Raw genomic sequence first — 19498 nt, forward strand, 5'->3', positions numbered from 1 at the left:
TGTTTAATATATGGAATGTTACATTCGCAAATTATTTGTTGAATAAAAGAAATATGTAGCTTATAATATTACGAAGTACTAAAACTGACAACTCGTTGATATTTTCTAGTTACTTGCACCAAGATGGCAATCGCCTAATTGGTTGTATCGTCGCATTCTCTTTGTATACTTTGCCAGTTTTATTTTAAAATTAAAATTAGGTATTCATTTGTATACATACCTACTAGTTAGATTTAACTTTTCGTCGTTCAAGCCGCTAACCACGCGCATAAAGTTATTCCTGGCAGCATAATTTTTAGGCCTTCCTTTTTGTCATTTGTGTCATATTTATAAGAACATGCGAGCTTTCTTATGGCACCCAAGTCGCTTTAATAAGACGCTACGCGCGGAGGAAAACTAAAATGCGACCATACTCTGCGTTATTTCTACCTATAAAAGCGAACGATCTTATATAAATTACGTTCGTTTTTTAAATATGTTTTTGTATATAAGCTAAATCGTTCTTATTACTCCAAAGTGAGGCGCTAATTGCTATGTTCATGTTCATTTACATTAAGTTACGATTACACACTTTAAAGTTTGATGGTATTTAAAGGTGCCAATGGTTTCTCGCGTTATAATTTCAATACGTATCTACGTATTGAATACAACACAAATTCGGGCTATTCGTCTCACTTGCCTTGCAGGTTTTATTCTTAGATAATTTTGGTCTTTAATTTTTGGAGTCAAGGTACAAACGAAATTATCACTTTATACTGATTACTGAGTGGTCGCCAGTGCCGAGGGCAATATCGATGAGTCTTCTTCTTATTGTGCCATCCCCTAGCGGAGGTCGGCCACCATCTAGGCGATCTTATCTTTGTCGTCTGCTACCCGGAACAGTTCGGTGGAGCTGCACTCGTACCAATCACGGAGGTTCTTAAGCCACGAAATGCGGCGCCGTCCTCTGCTACGCTTCCCATTGATCTTTCCTTGAATGACAAGTTGGGGAATGCTGTATTTTTGTCCTCTCATAATGTGGCTGAGGTACTGTAGTTTCCTGGTTTTGATACTACGTAGAACTTCTCGGTCTTTTCCCATTCGATTGAGAACTTCAACATTTGTCACCCGGTCAGTCCAAGTAATTTTAAGGATGCGTCTATACAGCCACATTTCGAAAGCTTCAAGTCTCCGTGACATCTCTTGGTTTAGCGTCCATACTTCCATACCATATAAAAGAATTGAGAGAACATAACAACGTACCATACGCAGTCTCAGACCTAAGTTAAGATCTCGATTGCTAAGGAGGCGTCTCATTTTGAGAAAAGCGCTCCTTGCGATCCCAATTCTAGTTTTTATTTCCTGAGACTGGTGCCATCGATGGGTAAATTTACTTATTACACAAAACTCCCGTCTTTGATATACCTTTATTGTGCGGTATTTGAGAAGATAATATTGTATCATTCAAATACATAATGATATAACCATTTCACGCGTCGATTGTCTATCAATTCAAAACTTTTAAATTCGGTTTTCTTATAAAACAATTGGACATATTACCTAATATTGTACACTAACTCATCCACAATGTTCCCACGTTTCATGTATAACTCTGTCATCTCGATCCTGAGGGTTTTCTGTACAGAATTTATGGAAGAACCTGACATCTCCTTGTCTTGTTCCCCATTTTGACCCCGCATGGTTGTCGTCGTTCCCTTTGGAGATGTGTAGAGGTGGGTCATTCTATGATAGCACCATAATATGCTATACGCAAGTGTATTGGACATTGTTTGCTAGAATGTCTGTTTCAAAGCTAGCAAACCACTACAACTGTAAATCTCCTTTGTCGTACCCATGGTGCCACCGTAAAATGATTTAACTTTCGATTTATTATTTTATTATAATATAATATTATCTATACTTTTATCGTGTGAGGCACGCACATCTCCGACCATTTCAGCCATTCATTAATAAATAAAAACTATGACACTCGTAGGCTCATCGTAGTGAATTATTATTTGCCGCAATTTCTCATTACTGCCCGCTCGTCGCTTTGATTCTAATTGTAAAGACACAATTACATTTTGTTTTGTGTAATTGATAATAATGTTTGTGTGACTGTGTGTGTGCTGCGATGACATTGAAACACCTTTGCTCGAATATTTTAGTGTTCTTGTTGAGATATGCATTTATCTGCATGCTTAGAGTTCTTCGCTATCTCGTTTCTGCATTAGACTCGGCATTCGTCAGTGGGAAGAAATTGCTGATTATGAGAGGTAATTAATTGATTATAATTCTCTCGTGTATTGTTTTGAAACTATATTATACAACGCTAGATAGGTTCATCTTTCTATTGTCGTGCGATTATGTCACTATGTGTATATAATATTATACTATATATGATAATTATTGAGTGTCTTTTGTTATCTTCTTAACACTTTACCAGCCGCTTCGCTACTGTGGCAATTTTTAATCATTAATGTTTTTGTTTTATTATATTGTAGTAATAACTGTATTTGGTAGAATAGTGACAGTACACATTTCAAATGAAATTTAAATATATCGGGCGCTTCAAATGTTATGTAATTTTTATTTTTGTGATTATTGGCTTTTCGCTTTGGGTAAAGTGTTTATGTGTGATGATGGTATATGGAGAAAAGGTTGACAAATCTGTAAAACATTTATTAGTATTGTTAGAATTTATTTAACCGTCACTTATAATGGGTTTTTGCGCTATAAACGATCGCATTCGTTCTTTTCGAGATTTAATGGGAGGGGAGAGTCGAGTTGCCATTTGTATAATGTTGTCAACTTGTGTGTGTACTCTAAAAGTGCGGCCACACCGGCAACAAGTCGCGCGACAACTCGTTAAATTTTACGATAATTATCATAATTGCTTAAGAAATGTTACGATAATTATCATGCTTATCGTAAAATTTAACGAGTTGTCGCGCGACTTGTTTTCGGTGTGGACCCGGCATTACAGATACATTAAAAAGTTTCTTACTTAAAAAGTACTATAAATGTCAAGTTAACATTTTTGCCTTACCAACTATTAATAATATAAAATTATTATACATTTGGTTGTCTTGATAATGGTGCTACGACCGAAGTATCTCTTGATTATAAAATTTAATCTGTGGAATTTAATAATATTATACCTACTATTGAAAAATGGAATTCTACCAAACGTAGTATCTAAATTCTCTCTACAGTTTTTCCTGTACAACACAGATATATCACCCGTATATCGATCGGCGTTGGGAAGATCGATTGATTTATACGGAATATGATACACGGTACACATAATAATATAATCAATAACATAACGTACTTACAACATAAATTTGATTTATATTAGTTCAATCTTATAACCCCGTCGTAATAATTAACCTTGCTTGGTTAATCAAAATGAGTCTTGTATATTAATTATATTATATTTCATAGTGTGTGTAGTATTCCACATACCAAGTAATAGTGAACTTAATTTTAAGAATGTAACTAATTTAAAAACATTCTAGGGCAGGTGTAACATACTTATGCATTTTCTAAATTAACTCATTCATTTAGATTTTCTTATGTCCTATAATCTATATCAATAAAATATTACAACGATCACATAAATTTTAGTTTCCGACATCTCGCCTTGTCTTCATTATATAAAACCAACAAGAAATATCGTTGGTGAATATCTACCTACTAATAATCTTATATTTTTTTTAAGTTTTTCATCAAATGACTGCAGTTTGACCAACAATAATTATACTATTTGTACTATAATTTTGTTTCGCGTAATATGTTGTTGGAACGTATCTAGTAGGGGTCGGGGTGGGTGGGTGTTGTTGCAAAAAACGAAAAATGTTTTTAATATTTTTATGTTTCATCGAATCACGAAGTTAAAATAACACCAACAACTATATTAATTCACAAACTTTTCATAAAATAACCTCTCATATCGTTAAAAATGCAAATTACTATCAAGTCGATCGTAACAACTCCCCCCCCGGGGGTGAATTATTTTCAGGGTAGCGGAAATTGTTACAAACATATTATTCAATAATTATCCGTACAATATTTAGAAAACCATATACTAATAGGCATCTCAGTTACTAATATCGTTTTCGGTCTCTGATTGACAGATATCCTAAGACACGTTTCCCCTAAGTTCTAGTATATGACTGACTAATCACTAAATGTATAAAATATCTAATTAAAAGAGTCTTTGCGATGCAATATTTAAATTATAGTTTTTTGACACTCGTTATCAGTATTTCTTTTTATCGAAACGCATTCAATAACAATCTGTCATTAAGAATATCTACTCGATTACATCTGTCACTTTCAATTATAGACGCAGTGACTATTGTGCGTCCACGACGACTGTGTGGTTCGAAAAAGTAATCCGATGCTCCATTGCAGGCGATCTTTGTTACTATTTATTAGTTATAGGCGTGACTCTATCGACTCGTCGGGATTTTCGGTGCAATCACCTCGTTGTCTGGCGCAAAATAATAAAAATAACATCAGACGGAGTTGCCCACCCCTCTGTCGCCTGCGAATCGATGATATAAAATACCGATGCTCTACGTACAGTCTCCATTCATCTCTAATCTGTTTTGACAACCTTTGCGCCTAGGCCTGCATTTAGTACATTAGCTTTCCTTTGTCTTCAAATTCATACTTAATCTTTGTCTGCAGATTATAATTTCACAGGTGAGGATTTAACAAAAGTTAATTAATGACTTATATGAAAAGAAATGAATTATTTAACTCTAACTTTGAGGATGGTTACGATAGCCCCCACGGGGGGGGGGGTGACAGGGCTCCAGCCTGAAGGCGAGTCGACCAGATAAGTGAGATAAACACACGGTAAATATACGGTAGTTTACTTCAATAATGTTATTATTTAAAATTATGTAGAACTACGATAAATTTTTGATTGTGTATCGATACTCGACAGCTCCATAATTCCAATGGATGAATCAAACGATACAAAAAACACTAAATTAATATACGCATTATTTTTTTTTTTAATTTTACCGCGTACACCATTTGGAAAACGCTACTATAGGGCATCACACTGCCTTTATCCTTAGCGATAGATAGGTGGGGGCCGCCAAAGATCCTAGCCAGGGGGCCCAGTTCATGATATGAGGGCCATGATGGGTACACACACGTTCTTCTAATTGTGAGCATCTTCCTTAAATTATTTTACTGTTATGTTGACCAATTATTACCGGCTTTTCAACTGAATCATGTTCCGAGTGCCGCTGGATGTCGAAATGGGTAAAACCGAGTCGTTGAAAAGGCTTGTGCTCAACGTCTCGGGTCATGATACCCAGTCATTGGAATCCCACGAAGAAGAAAAACGGTGCTGACATACTGTAATAAGCGCATATTTAACACAGATCAGATGTGCAAGTGCATAGAAAATTGGGGGGAGCACGCGGTGCCCTTAAAATACGAGGGTGGGTCAATAATTCTTTAGAAAAAAGCATTAAAACAGGTTTTATTTTTGTATTTTTTTTTTATTTCTCAACATAATTTCCTTGGAGCTCAATAGACTTGGTTAGACGTTTCTCAATTTTTTTTAAACCGTCAGAAAAATAAGTTTTCGGAAGGTCCTCAAAATAAGCATTTGTCCGATCGATGACTTCTTCATTTGAAAAAAAACGTTGTCCACTTAGCCATTTTTTTAAGTTTGGGAAAAGGAAAAAGTCACTGGGGGCTAAATCTGGCGAATACGGTGGGTGGTCGACCAATTCGAACTTCAATTCTTCAATTTTAGCCATTGATCGTAAACATGTGTGAACACGGGCATTGTCCTGATGAAAGAGGATTTTTTTCCTGTTTAAATGGGGCCGTTTTTCTTCAATTTTGTTTTTTAGCTGGTCCAATAAAGATGCATAATAATCCCCTGTTATTTTTTTTCCTTTTTCCAAATAGTCAACGAAAATAATTTCACGCGCATCCCAAAATACAGTAGCCATAACCTTACCAGCTGATTTTACGGTTTTCGCCTTCTTTGGACATGGTTTACCTTCGCAATCCACTGCTTTGACTGTTCTTTCGTCTCGGGAGTATAGTGGTGTATCCATGTTTCATCTACAGTCACAAAGCGACGAAAAAATTCATCCGGATTGCGTTGCATGAGCGACAACAGAGCTTTAGAGGCCACCACCCTACTGCGTTTATTGTCGACTGTGAGCAAACGCGGCACCCATCTTGCAGAAATATTTTTCATGCCCAATTTGTCATGTAAAATAGAAATGACGCTACCTTTTGAGATCCCTGTAACCTCAATTATCTCACTCAACTTTAATCTTCGGTCACTTAACACCATATCGTGGATTTTATTGATCATTTCTGGTCACCTCTACAGGACGTCCTGAGCGTGGTTTATCCTTTGTTGATGTACGACCACGTTTAAATTCATTTAACCAGTTATAAATAGTTGCAAGTGAAGGAGCAGATATGCCGTGAACTAAATCCAACTCATTTTTTATTTCCTTTGCTGTTAACCCTTTTATATTAAAATGTTTAATCACAACTCTAAACTCAATTTTCTCCATTTTCCATTTTTCCATTTTCCACAAGCAAATTTTTTTTTAAAATGTACGAGAAACACACAACAACCCGACCAATCTGATTGAAACTTCGCAGCATGCTGAATCGGTAGTGCCGCTGCATGAAAACAAACCGCTTGCAGTACTAGTCGCGCCACCTGTCGGCTTTTCTAAGGACTTATTGACCCACCCTCGTATCAAGAGTGGGAGCCGAGACTACTGTCATGACTTTTCCTGTATACTAAAGAATTTGCGTTTCTCATTATTATTGTGTATACGAAAATCTCTCAGCATCCGGTCTATATTATAATCAATGCAGTCATTTTTGTATTAAATCCGGCGGATTATTTATTAACGCCATTAATTTGTTCTCGCATCGGACTACTTCCGCCTTATTTTTTCCTATGCACAAATTTGAACTGAAATATTACTTTCACGCTTGTGGGTTACGTAATAAATATTATTGCTCTATCGATTAAGAATGCATGTTGATTTTTTTGTGATGATCGGTGACCTAGTATTTGAATTTTGTGTGTGGTTTTCGCTAGTTTAGTTTGTATACTTACATACCTTCTCAGTTTTATCTTATATTAAATTGATATATGTCTTAAAAGATTACTAAAATCACCTTATTTTTTAAAACTGACTACTTTTAAACGCTTTAAAAACACATATATACCTATATATATATCGCATATTAGAAGTGGTGTCCAGCGCGGTATCTACACATTATTTGCATATTGCACAGTTCGTTTTTGTAACTCCATCCCACCCCCCCTAAAGATTTCTTTTTTCCTATCCTAGGCCAGTGTCTATACATACGGGTGTCCTCCAGGTGTCTGTTCCAAGTTCTGGCATCCTTGTTGATAACGCGCAACTACGAAAGTTTCGTCGACCTGTTACCTGGGTGCCCCTTGGTGACTGGGCACTCTCCATTCTAACTGCATGGTCCGCCCAACCATTAACTAAGTTTAACGAATATGGAGATGTGGAGGAGATCGTAGAGCTCCAGGTTATATCGTATACGTTATTTACCTCCTAATATGGGGTCATATACCTTATGATGCACCTTTTTGTCGAACGTGTTCTCGTAATTCCATACCATGGCAATATTGAAGCAATGATTCGGATTCTGTGTGACTTAGTGATCGTAAATAATAAAAATGGTTGTATTGTTCTCGAATGATGTTATTTATTTATCGCAATGCAATATAATATCGTCTCTGTTCTGGCAGAACACACTAACTGGAGAATATACTAGTTTTGAGTAATTTGACTTCGAAATTGTTAAAATGTTTGAAATGGTCTATCATGTGAGTCTATTAATTAATCGTAAAAAGGATGACTTTAAAATAAAGACTTTTTATTTATTAAGAAGGTTTCTAGACGGTAAAGTTTGAAATAAGGAACATTTTGGTATAACTAACTCAATATGTCATTTTTTCGAATTTGTGTCTTCTGCCAGAACAGTGACGATATATTGTCATTACAATGCTATGAAAATGTTAACCGCTGGTGTGCAGTACTGCAGTAGGTACACACTAAAATTTTAACAAATTTTCAATAACGAATAACACCTGCTATATGGATGCACCCCCGCAGTTACAACTGAAATCTAAGAAGATATACCAAAGCCGTCTATGGTGGAAAGAATGACTAGATGGTTTTGAGAGATTCGACCTATACAATGTAATGTTAAACAAATTTGTGCATGGAGACAATCGTTTATTTGGAGGACGATAAACAGCATACAGGCATGAATGGTAGCGAAGACGTGGAACGGCCAAAAATTGACAAAAACATATAGATGTTCTTTTCTCGATGAATTACAGCTATCGCGAGAGAGATGATTTATTTCGGACCATATTAAGGGGCAAGGTGTTCCATGTCAGCTATTTTCTGGTATTTTCGGAGGTTAAGCCTGAATCTTACGTAAGATTTATAGAAAAACTATTTATATAATTATGAAGCTTATTCATCGGCAAATATTTATGTTAAACATTTGATAACTGCATAAAGTATTTTTATGACGTAAAATAATATTCTTTGGAACCTTGAAATGTAATAATGGACAACGAGGCCATATTTTTGTGACATTAATGGACTGTGTTGATAACCGTTTTTTCCACTAAATATTATGTCAAACCGTTTATTATAGATAGTTTTAATGTTATCAAACATAATGTAGTAAAATATATTCAGTATAATTATAATATTTGCAGTTTCTGTTGGCTCTAAATCTAACGGAATCGACTGGATATTTTGTTATTAAAATATGCGATAATTATAGACATTCCAAATAATCTAAAGCTACGTATCAGAAGTTTTATCATTAATCATTGAATAAATGATGAAATATCTTGTTAAATATAAATTTATAATACTAAATAGATACATTTTAAAAACAACCATTTCACGAAATATTTGACCAACTCGATGGGACGTCAGACCGCCTGCAAATTTGGCGTTAGATGTATGGAATCTTTAGCTGGTGCTATTTTCACTTCATATGACCAAAAAAATACGCCAATCCACGAATATTGTATAAAAATATGTTTATAAAAGTGAATGCTACAAATTGAGCACAAAAATAGGTGATACAAACATAAATTCGGACAAATTATTCAAAAGGAAAACATATTTTGACATTTGAGGACAAAACAAAAAAAAATCTGAAGAAATTTGTATTTGCGTCAATTCTACGTTATGTCATACTAAATCATACATTATAATTTTTAACACTGTTGCAATCTATTTTGCCTAATATTGCAACATAGCAATCAGTTTTCTGTCCCTTTCGATAACTATCTCCCTCTACATTCAAAATAATTATGATTGTAGTAGGTATGTATTTTATAAATTGTGATAGATTTTATTTTATTTCAGTGAAATATATCAGGTCGTCCAGTATTGCCATATCTACTAAAATATTATTGGATTGATATTTTAGTAAATAATTGAATGAAGTTTTGCACCATTTGTATCTACTATTAGTTTTACTATTTTTATTTAATAAATAATACACATGAGGTTTTACGAATTTCACATTTGTTATTAAACATACTTACATAATTTAGAACACCTCAAACACATCGCGAAGTAAAAATATCTATATTTTTTACTTAGCCAAATTATGAATCTACCTAGGTTAGGTACCTACTGATATTTATATTACAGAAAATTTAACTTTTACTAAATTATGAATTTGCGAGATTATAATAATACAGATGATTTTAAAGAATACTTTCATCAAATAACATAATAATGGATGCCTGTACTTACATAATATGTTCCAATGTAATTTTTTTTTTAAAAACTAACTTTAATTTCGAAAGTTTAGCCTGGCAATACTATGAACGTCATTTATTTCAGCGGGAATGCGAAATTTTCATCCTCGGTTTTTGACATAGGTACCTAACAATATTATCACAATTATTTATATCGATTGTACTTACAAAAAATGCCACGAACTCACTATCCGATGGCTGGAAGTTCCAAAAAAAGACGTAGGAGAAAAGATGGAAATACTAATACATTAAAAACACAAAGGTTTGAAATTATTATTTTATAATTTGACATAATCATACATAGTTGAAAAAACCACATTTCACAGAAAATTTTGGTTCACAATATTTATTTATCTTGCAAAAGGAAGTTTTGCGTATTACTTATTAATACACACAATTAAGTACAATGATCATTTGTACTTATATTTTTTTATATTATGTTTGTGCCACGTCTTATTCGAAATTAGTATGTCTGTGACAAAAATTATAATCTGGTACAATAATTAATACCAGCTATACATTTTGTTTTCTGTTAACTATCTACTAAACTAATATTTTTGAATGTATTATAGTATTGATATATTGCCGAAGACTATGCCTGAGCATGGAAATCCTCAAAGCATACTACCTGAACCAGAATTTCATCCCACATTTGAACACGAACACGAAGAATTTATTATAGAAAATGAAATTGAAGATTCAAGTCCTAAATTCCGTGTAGAAGGCCGTAGAATTATAGACTTTTCATATTTTTTCCAACAACTTCAATTAATTAGCCACCATGATTCTCCATTTAATTGTAATTTATCACATTTAGAAATTTTTGGGGAAAATCGGGAAAACTTTAGTAGTACATTTTTTATCCAATGTAAACTTTGTGGTAAAAAATTAAAATTATATACCACTGAAATGAACGAAAACAAAATGAATCTGTGTGACGCATTTGTATCCAGTATAATCAGTATCGGCAGTGGATTTTCAAATCTGGAAGAAATGTGTTCTGCAATTGATGTACCATCGATTACAGCAAGAACATACAGAAATAGTCAACAGAAGGTGTACGAGTGGTTTGAAGAAACCAAAAATAAGAGTATGGAAAACGCTGCGAAAGAAGAGCGACAACTTGCAATCGAAAATGGTGACGTCGATTCTTCTGGTATTCCCATGATATCAGTTGTTGCAGACGGCTGTTGGTCGAAACGTTCATACAGATGCAATTATTCCGCAGCATCTGGCGCTGCCACGATCATTGGTCAAAGAACCGGGAAGATTTTGTACATGTCAGTGAAAAATAAATATTGCGATTTGTGCGCCAAAGCTAAAAATAAAAATATCCCTGCTCAACAACATAAATGCTTTTTAAATTACACCAGTCCGTCAGCTGGAATGGAATCTACAGCAATATTAGAAGGCTTTAAAGAATCTATTAATACACATGGATTGATTTATTCAAAATTGATTGCTGATGGAGATTCCAGCACATACAAAAAAATTCTTGATTGTCACCCTTATCCGAATGTAACTGTCGAGAAAGTTGAATGTAAAAACCATTTAATTAGAAATTATTGTGGCAAAATAGAGGCATTAACCAAAGACACAAGATATCCCTTGAATGTAAGAAAAATCATTGCGTCAAGAAAAAGACGTCTGCGGAAAGCCGTCATAGGTGCAATCAAGTATAGAAAACTACAAGATAGTACTTTCGAAGAAAAGGTTATCGCTTTGAAAAAAGATTTAATTAATGGACCGCACCATGTTTTTGGAGACCATACTTCTTGTCTACCATATTTTTGTACAAATGAACCAAATACAGAGGACATGCTTGATGTAAATTATGTACCAGCATTAAAAGAATGCAGTCTATTTTCTCAATTAATGATATATAATTCTCGTTTGGTGCTAAATTCAAAAAGTTTAATTTATAATTTTTCTACTAATATTTCAGAATCTTTTAATACGAGGGTGGGTCAATAATTCCTTAGAAAAAAGCATTAAAACAGGTTTTATTTTTGTATTTTTTTTTTATTTCTCAACATAATTTCCTTGGAGCTCAATACACTTGGTTAGACGTTTCTCAATTTTTTTTAAACCGTCAGAAAAGTAAGTTTTCGGAAGGTCCTCAAAATAAGCATTTGTCCGATCGATGACTTCTTCATTTGAAAAAAAACGTTGTCCACTTAGCCATTTTTTTAAGTTTGGGAAAAGGAAAAAGTCACTGGAGGCTAAATCTGGCGAATACGGTGGGTGGTCGACCAATTCGAACTTCAATTCTTCAATTTTAGCCATTGATCGTAAACATGTGTGAACACGGGCATTGTCCTGATGAAAGAGGATTTTTTTCCTGTTTAAATGAGGCCGTTTTTCTTCAATTTTGTTTTTTAGCTGGTCCAATAAAGATGCATAATAATCCCCTGTTATTGTTTTTCCTTTTTCCAAATAGTCAACGAAAATAATTTCACGTGCATCCCAAAATACAGTAGCCATAACCTTACCAGCTGATTTTACGGTTTTCGCCTTCTTTGGACATGGTTTGCCTTCGCAATCCACTGCTTTGACTGTTCTTTCGTCTCGGGAGTATAATGGTGTATCCATGTTTCATCTACAGTCACAAAGCGACGAAAAAATTCATCCGGATTGCGTTGCATGAGCGACAACAGGGCTTTAGAGGCCACCACCCTACTGCGTTTATTGTCGACTGTGAGCAAACGCGGCACCCATCTTGCAGAAATATTTTTCATGCCCAATTTGTCATGTAAAATAGAAATGACGCTACCTTTTGAGATCCCTGTAACCTCAATTATCTCACTCAACTTTAATCTTCGGTCACTTAACACCATATCGTGGATTTTATTGATCATTTCTGGTGTAGTCACCTCTACAGGACGTCCTGAGCATGGTTCATCCTTTGTTGATGTACGACCACGTTGAAATTCATTTAACCAGTTATAAATAGTTGCAAGTGAAGGAGCAGATATGCCGTGAACTAAATCCAACTCATTTTTTATTTCCTTTGCTGTTAACCCTTTTATATTAAAATGTTTAATAACAACTCTAAACTCAATTTTCCATTTTTCCATTTTCCACAAGCAAATTTTTTTTTAAATGTACGAGAAACACACAACAACCCGACCAATCTGATTGAAACTTCGCAGCATACTGAATCGGTAGTGCCGCTGCATGAAAACAAACCGCTTGCAGTACTAGTCGCGCCACCTGTCGGCTTTTCTAAGGACTTATTGACCCACCCTCGTAACATGATTGCAAAATTTGTAGGCGGCAAGAGAATTAACTACTCTCAAAGACAATCGTACATGGGACGATGTGCAGCGGCGGTAATCGCATTTAATACAAATAAGTTACATTGCACAATTCAAAAACAAGTTTATAAAAATAGCCCAAAAGCCTTCATAAATCGCTTAGAATCAAGAAGGTTGAAAATAAATAAAAAAAAAATAGGAAAACCTTGGCGAAAACCAATACATTCTGTTCCTTTATCTAATCCAGATTATGGAGAGAGTTGCCAAAAACCTGATATGGACAAAAATCAATATCAATTGTTAAAAGAAACTTTTTTGAAAAAACTCAAACTGACAAACTATGAGAGGAGGGATATAGAAAGACGCACTGTATTACAATCTGAATGTGCAGAATGGCTAGAAAGGCGACGAAACCTTCTTACTGCCTCTGTTTTTGGAAAGGTGTGTAAGCGGCGAGAAAATACAAAATTTGGGCCTTTGGTAAAACGTTTATTATATAGCCAATCATTAGCCAACGTGAAAGCGGTAAAATATGGTAAAGAAAATGAATCAATAGCTTTACAACAGCTTAGTGTACAAGAACGAATTAAGATTGAGAGATGTGGATTGTTTATCGATGATGTGTATGATTTTATCGGTGCAACGCCAGATGGCATCAGCGATGATGATACAATTATTGAAATAAAATGTCCTTTCTCAGCTGCTGGAATAAGTGCAGATGAAGCTATTGTACAGAAAAAAATTAAATTTTGGAAAGTAGATAAAGACAGGAATATGGTAATAGATAAAAATCACGATTGGTACTTCCAGATTCAGGGGCAGCTTCATATTACTAAGAAAGATGTCTGTTTATTTGGAATTTGGACGGGACATAATTTTCCTGTTAAAATAGAATTAATCAAAAAAGACGAGACATTTTGGATTGAAAAAAAGATATATCACTTTTATATGAATTGTCTACTGCCAGAAATAGTAGATCCCAGAACCAGTAGATCTATGAATATTAGAGAACCAGAATGGCTAAATTTCTAAATTTTATTATACTTAATATATTTTCAACAAGTCTTTATTACATCACTATTTTATAGTTCATCAAGATATATCTAATTTACTAATATAGTTTACTGTTGCGAGACACCCAGAACAAGTGTAATTTTATGAAATTCAAAATAATATGTATACTTACATCTAAATAATGATACCTACAGATCTTGCTGGCGATTCCACTGTGCCATATTTTGTATAAGCATTCGTCTCTGCAGCCGTGGAGTTTGGTCCCGTGTAAAAAGTACATTTTGTTCTCAAGGTCAAAAACCAAATTGGTTGTGCCAATGGCTTATAACCATTCCTCATAAATGATTATAACTGATATCACCTCATAACTGATCAGTGCCACGCACGAGTTAACTCGCGGGATCTTTTAAACGTCATAACTTCTGAATGAACTGTTTGTGTATATTTTCTTAACAATATTTATCAGTTTAGTGTGAAAATATTCACGTTAAACATGTTGATTTGGTAAATTTTCACAAATATTTATCATTCTATTCTTATTTCATGTTTTTTAAGGGATTCATTTTATTCCAAAAATAGCTGACCTACAAGTACCCACCTAGTAAAAATTGGATTTGGATTGGATGGAATTTCCTAGTAGAAATTCCAACTGAACAACATGACGCTTTCTATATTATTTACTGTTAGTTTTTAAATTGTATTGTATTTGAAATAAATAATGTATCAATTATACACATAGAAATCAATAGATATATAAAATAGATATCACAGTTTAAAAATCAGAAAGATCAATGCATATTACCATTGTTTATGTTACAATATAAAACAACATTTATCATTGAACGTAGGTACCAAGAAAAATAGACTTCATTAAAATGTGTCAATATAGTATATACCCGATATAATTATATAAATTATTATATTGTTAATTACTCTGTGGGGTCCATATATACTGCTTCAATTGTAATTTAATTTTACAGTATAATTATTTATGTTAAGTACTTGACTTACTTATTATATGTACAAATGTAATATACTTACCTACTTATTAGGATATATCTTGGTGAATTTTAAAATAAGAGGAAATTAAATGGAGCTCATCGTGTCAGCCGTTGCTAAGTCTTATATAAATATTTATACATTATTAAATTGTTTTTCTGTTTTTTATTGATGTAAAGACATGGCATGTATTCAAAGTAATAGCAAATTAGCTGTGTACTATTTATTTAACTTATATTAAAACCCCAAGATTGATTTCGTCTTGCGACATATTTTATTCTTCTAAGTTTTACTATGACATTGTAATATGAACCATGGATATAGTATAGTACTTAAAAAAATCAAAACTGGTAATATATTATTTCAATATTTAATTGTCAATTTTCATTTGAAGTCAGCATTTAATTACTGGTATAACACATAATTATTAACTGTTATCTACAACTTCAGATGGACAAATTAATTGATATATCATATTATCAGTTTTCATTTCCTTTCAACAATGTATTCATTCTAGCAGTTATTTTGAATATCTTACTAGTTTTTATGTCATGGCACCTTACAAAGGCTCCGAGCAACCGTATACTGAGCTTCGAGAACAGATGTTTACGACGGATACTGGGTGTGCGGTAATTTTAGAAGTAACGGGAGATAAAAGAACGCACCAAATAGCCTCCCATCACGCTGAGAGTGAATACGCAACTTTGTACCTGGCCCGGCCACGTGCTGCGGGTGCCTGAAGAGAATCCCAATCTGGTTTGCCTGTTCTTCAAGCCAACCGGATTCCGGCGTTCTGGATGGCCGCTAAACACTATCTATATAGCATATCTGGCAGAGTTACGGGCTGCTAGTATGACCTGGAACGATGCAAAAAAACTAGAGTGACAGAGATTCTTGGAGGCGCCGCATTGTATCCATATGCTGCAACTAAGATGCGGATATAGCCGAAGAGAAGAAGTAATATACAGCATCTAGAAAACTTAAAGCCTTTGAAATGTGTGTGTATAGATACATGCACCTTTCATTGGTGTTGGAAAGACAATTTTTCTAATATCAAAGTGATATTGAGGCTGAAAAAGACAAGACTTGGAGAGTAAGCTCTACCAAATGACATACCTAATATGATACAAGTAACTGATATGCATAATTATATTATATTTTATATTACGAATCAAAATAGCAACTTTTATATCATTATCGATAATAAATTTAGTGCAAAAATGTTTTTATAAAATTGTTTTATTTTTTAAACATTAGTCACTTTATATTTACCTTGTGTAATTGTACTATTAAATCTATAAAATGGGTGTATATGCTTGATGGTCGACGTCATAAATCACGCCATGTTCGAATCCTACGCCGAAAGTCGGATTTATTTCATTATTAATTAAAAGATTTATTTCATTCCATCTTATTCATATGAAACCGTCGACAAGCAAAGATCTCGGTAGACATTTTCTCCATCTGCAAAAAACATAACATAGGAACTGTTAATAGTGTGATTTTTAATCTTTTATAGTTGGCGACTGTTTGAAGAGTGGTAATTAAAACGGAGTAGTGATAATACAAAGCATCAAAAAAGATTGATTAACTAAAATAAAGTAATCAGGTAGGTAACATGTTTAATAACAACTAGAACGCCTTAGATTATATCAAACAAATATATATGAAATCACAGGTTTTATATAATTCTGGAATGAATGTAACTAACCTCAAAAAAAGGATTGTATTACGTCGGAATTATGAAACATTGAAAGTATGTATAGACTAAGAAAACAATAAATAAACACTTGAATAATATATGCAAAACACACAGAATACTACGATAGTAATAAATAACATAATATTGTACTTACAGATAGTGTTTCTTATTCCTGATATAAAACACAATTGTTTTAGGTACCTTGCAATTTGCAAACATAATATTTGACAGGAGAGAGATTTTTATATTAGTCTATGGCCAAAAATACGGATTTATTTGGCCGGCTAAAAAAAAGATTTTAATATAGCAAGAACATTTTAAATATGCGACAAATAAATAAAAGTATATATAATATAGTTGTTAAAAAAATCTGTGTACATTATAAAATATATTTAATATTATAAATACATATATTTTTTAAATTTATGTTATAATTTGTAAACGACGAAGCACGTCAGCTAATACGCATAGTAAATGTTTAAACTTCGGTAATCAAATTCGAATGTGACAGAAAGAGAAAGAATAACTTTTTAATCATATTAGCATGCGTAAAAGAGATGTAACATAATATCACTTGCACTTTAAAAATCATACCTAGTATTCAATGTCATTGTTCAACTTTAAATGAAAAAACAGAAACTCTAGGTAAGCATGTGTGCCCTTAATGATGCAATTTTAGCCGGAAGCTCCAATATCGGCAGTTCTATTAAAACTTGCTAAAACGTTTTTTATCAGTCTAATTTATTATCTCTCTGTTTTCTTTTGTTTACATTTCTCTGCGATAATAATGATAAGATAACAATGTGTATTGTTAATTATGTGCAGTCGCATTAATTATTATTTTTATTTTCCTTCACGGGCATTCAATTTTAAAATAATACATCGCCAGGCGTCATTGTCATTCAATGTCGATCGCAAGGCTTCAATATTCATCGGTTGTGGGCCCGATCATCTGTGACGTTTTTATTTGGGCCAATAGTTTATCGCTTCATTGTTTCATTCATCGTTTTGAATAACGGCTGTATTCAGATCTGTCGGAAGCTTTTAATCTTTGAAATAGGACTTGCGAAATTATTACGGATACGTGCGCTGTTATGTTGTCAAGAAACAATAGTTATTTCGTGTGAATTTCCGATTTTGTGGGATTTGATTTGACTGATAAATTTGATGACTTTAACGTTTATTGAATGAACTACAAACTACACAGTGAAAACATATCCGTCAGTTGAAACAAGTGACGTTTCATAACGTAACTTTAGATCCTTTTGGTCTTTAAATGTTGTGACTTTGTTTGGATCAGTACTTTATTGATAGGTAACTATTTTTCTCTTCTTTATGTTTCATTTGCTCTACACTTCAATGAAATTCTTGACCGTTTAACGAGGAGGTTTATCAACAGATTTATCTTAATGCGAAATCGTTATTTTACATTTGCTCAAACTATCAAGACCACGTTCTGAATTCAAAATCGTAATGTGGATTTTACAAACGTGGGATTTGAACACGCAATCCAACGAAAAGCTGACATTTTGCCAGTCATCCGTTGGGGGATCTTGGTATACAATATATTTATATGCTTACGTAAGTCCGTTCAGGGTGATGGTTGATTGGACAACCGTCATCCAGGAATCTATACTACTACTTCCTTCGTGAGATTTAGATCCATTTCATCCAAAAATGTAACCTGTCCACAAGATAACAATATGATATTCACCTACCAATATGTATTTTAAGCGTCTTAAATGTTTATCGTTCAACCAATCTAGTGATTTTCCAATCTACATGTCGCGGAAAACTGGTATTATATTTCCATAGATAATCAAATTTAATATAAACAAGTCGTATTTATCATATTTCGTATAATTTCAACCGAATTTATAGGAAACTGATATTTCTTCGCTTACTACTTACGCAATAAACGCATGCTTCGCAATTTTACTTCTCGTTCTTTACCATAAAACGTCCACTAAGCGTTAATTAAAAAAATAACATAAGTGATTTTTAAGATAATAATGTTTCGCCAACAAATGCTGATATTTTATATTTTGATTCTATGTCGTACGCGCTATTTATCGAGTTGAATATTAGAAAGTTTTACCTCAATAGATATTTAATTTTTTCGTCTTCTCATAGCGATGAATCATCCATTTTAGTTCCTATATGAATAGATAGACACAGGGTGTGAAGTCTTGTAAAATTACGTAAGTTCGTACATATATCATATTATTGATTATCGATATGCTTAAACCTTCGCGTTACTTCTGCCAGTTGGTAATGTTTAGGACGTTGATGTAAATAATCTCATAGACCATCTATTGAAACAGAAAATCAGCTAATTCTTTAATTAAGTCATAAGGTATTAATTAGTTTTACGTGAATGATACGGCCTTTTTAGCTGTAGGGCTTATAATTTATAAATGTTTTAATTGTTCGAAGACCGCACATTAGAGGTGGGAAAACTGGTCGATTTTGAAGACTAAGTATACTTACTACCAGTATTAAAAAATACTTAGTATCGAAACTTGTTCCAAAATACTTACTAGTATTTGAAATATCGGCTATAATAGAATCGTTAAAAATACATCCGCTTTTCGGAAAGTCCCATTTTCGAGACAGGTATAACTGGAACTATTGCACTAGTCACTCCTGTTTCAGTAGAAAATACTGGAGCATTAAAAGCACTGGTTTCATTTA

At 33.5% G+C, this 19498-nt stretch overlaps 1 protein-coding gene and 1 long non-coding RNA gene across 14 annotated transcripts in view; one reads left to right on the forward strand and one right to left on the reverse strand.

Annotated features, from left to right (window-relative positions):
* The window catches only part of ens (MAP7 domain containing protein ensconsin), a 536619-nt gene that overhangs the window by 62561 nt on the left and 454560 nt on the right, over positions 1-19498 (forward strand). Inside the window, exon 1 of one of the 13 annotated variants that reach the window (XM_085956427.1) lies at positions 2173-2255. The exons of the other annotated variants lie outside the window; for them this stretch is intronic. Coding sequence (XP_085812553.1) covers positions 2177-2255 — 79 coding nt within the window. The 5' untranslated portion in view covers positions 2173-2176. Of the gene's footprint in view, positions 1-2172; positions 2256-19498 lie in introns of those variants that run through there. 13 annotated transcript variants of the gene reach the window in all.
* LOC147065331 (uncharacterized) lies at positions 15354-17091 on the reverse strand. The gene is made up of 3 exons (XR_015071745.1): positions 16959-17091; positions 16375-16566; positions 15354-15959 (listed from the first exon to the last, which is right to left on the reverse strand). It is a non-coding gene; the product is annotated as an uncharacterized LOC147065331 (long non-coding RNA).

This window comes from Rhyacophila brunnea, unplaced genomic scaffold (genome assembly GCF_057557595.1).
Source record: "Rhyacophila brunnea isolate RB1 unplaced genomic scaffold, BYU_Rbru_1.0 scaffold_6, whole genome shotgun sequence".
In the NCBI taxonomy this organism is placed as follows: Eukaryota; Metazoa; Arthropoda; class Insecta; order Trichoptera; family Rhyacophilidae; genus Rhyacophila; species Rhyacophila brunnea.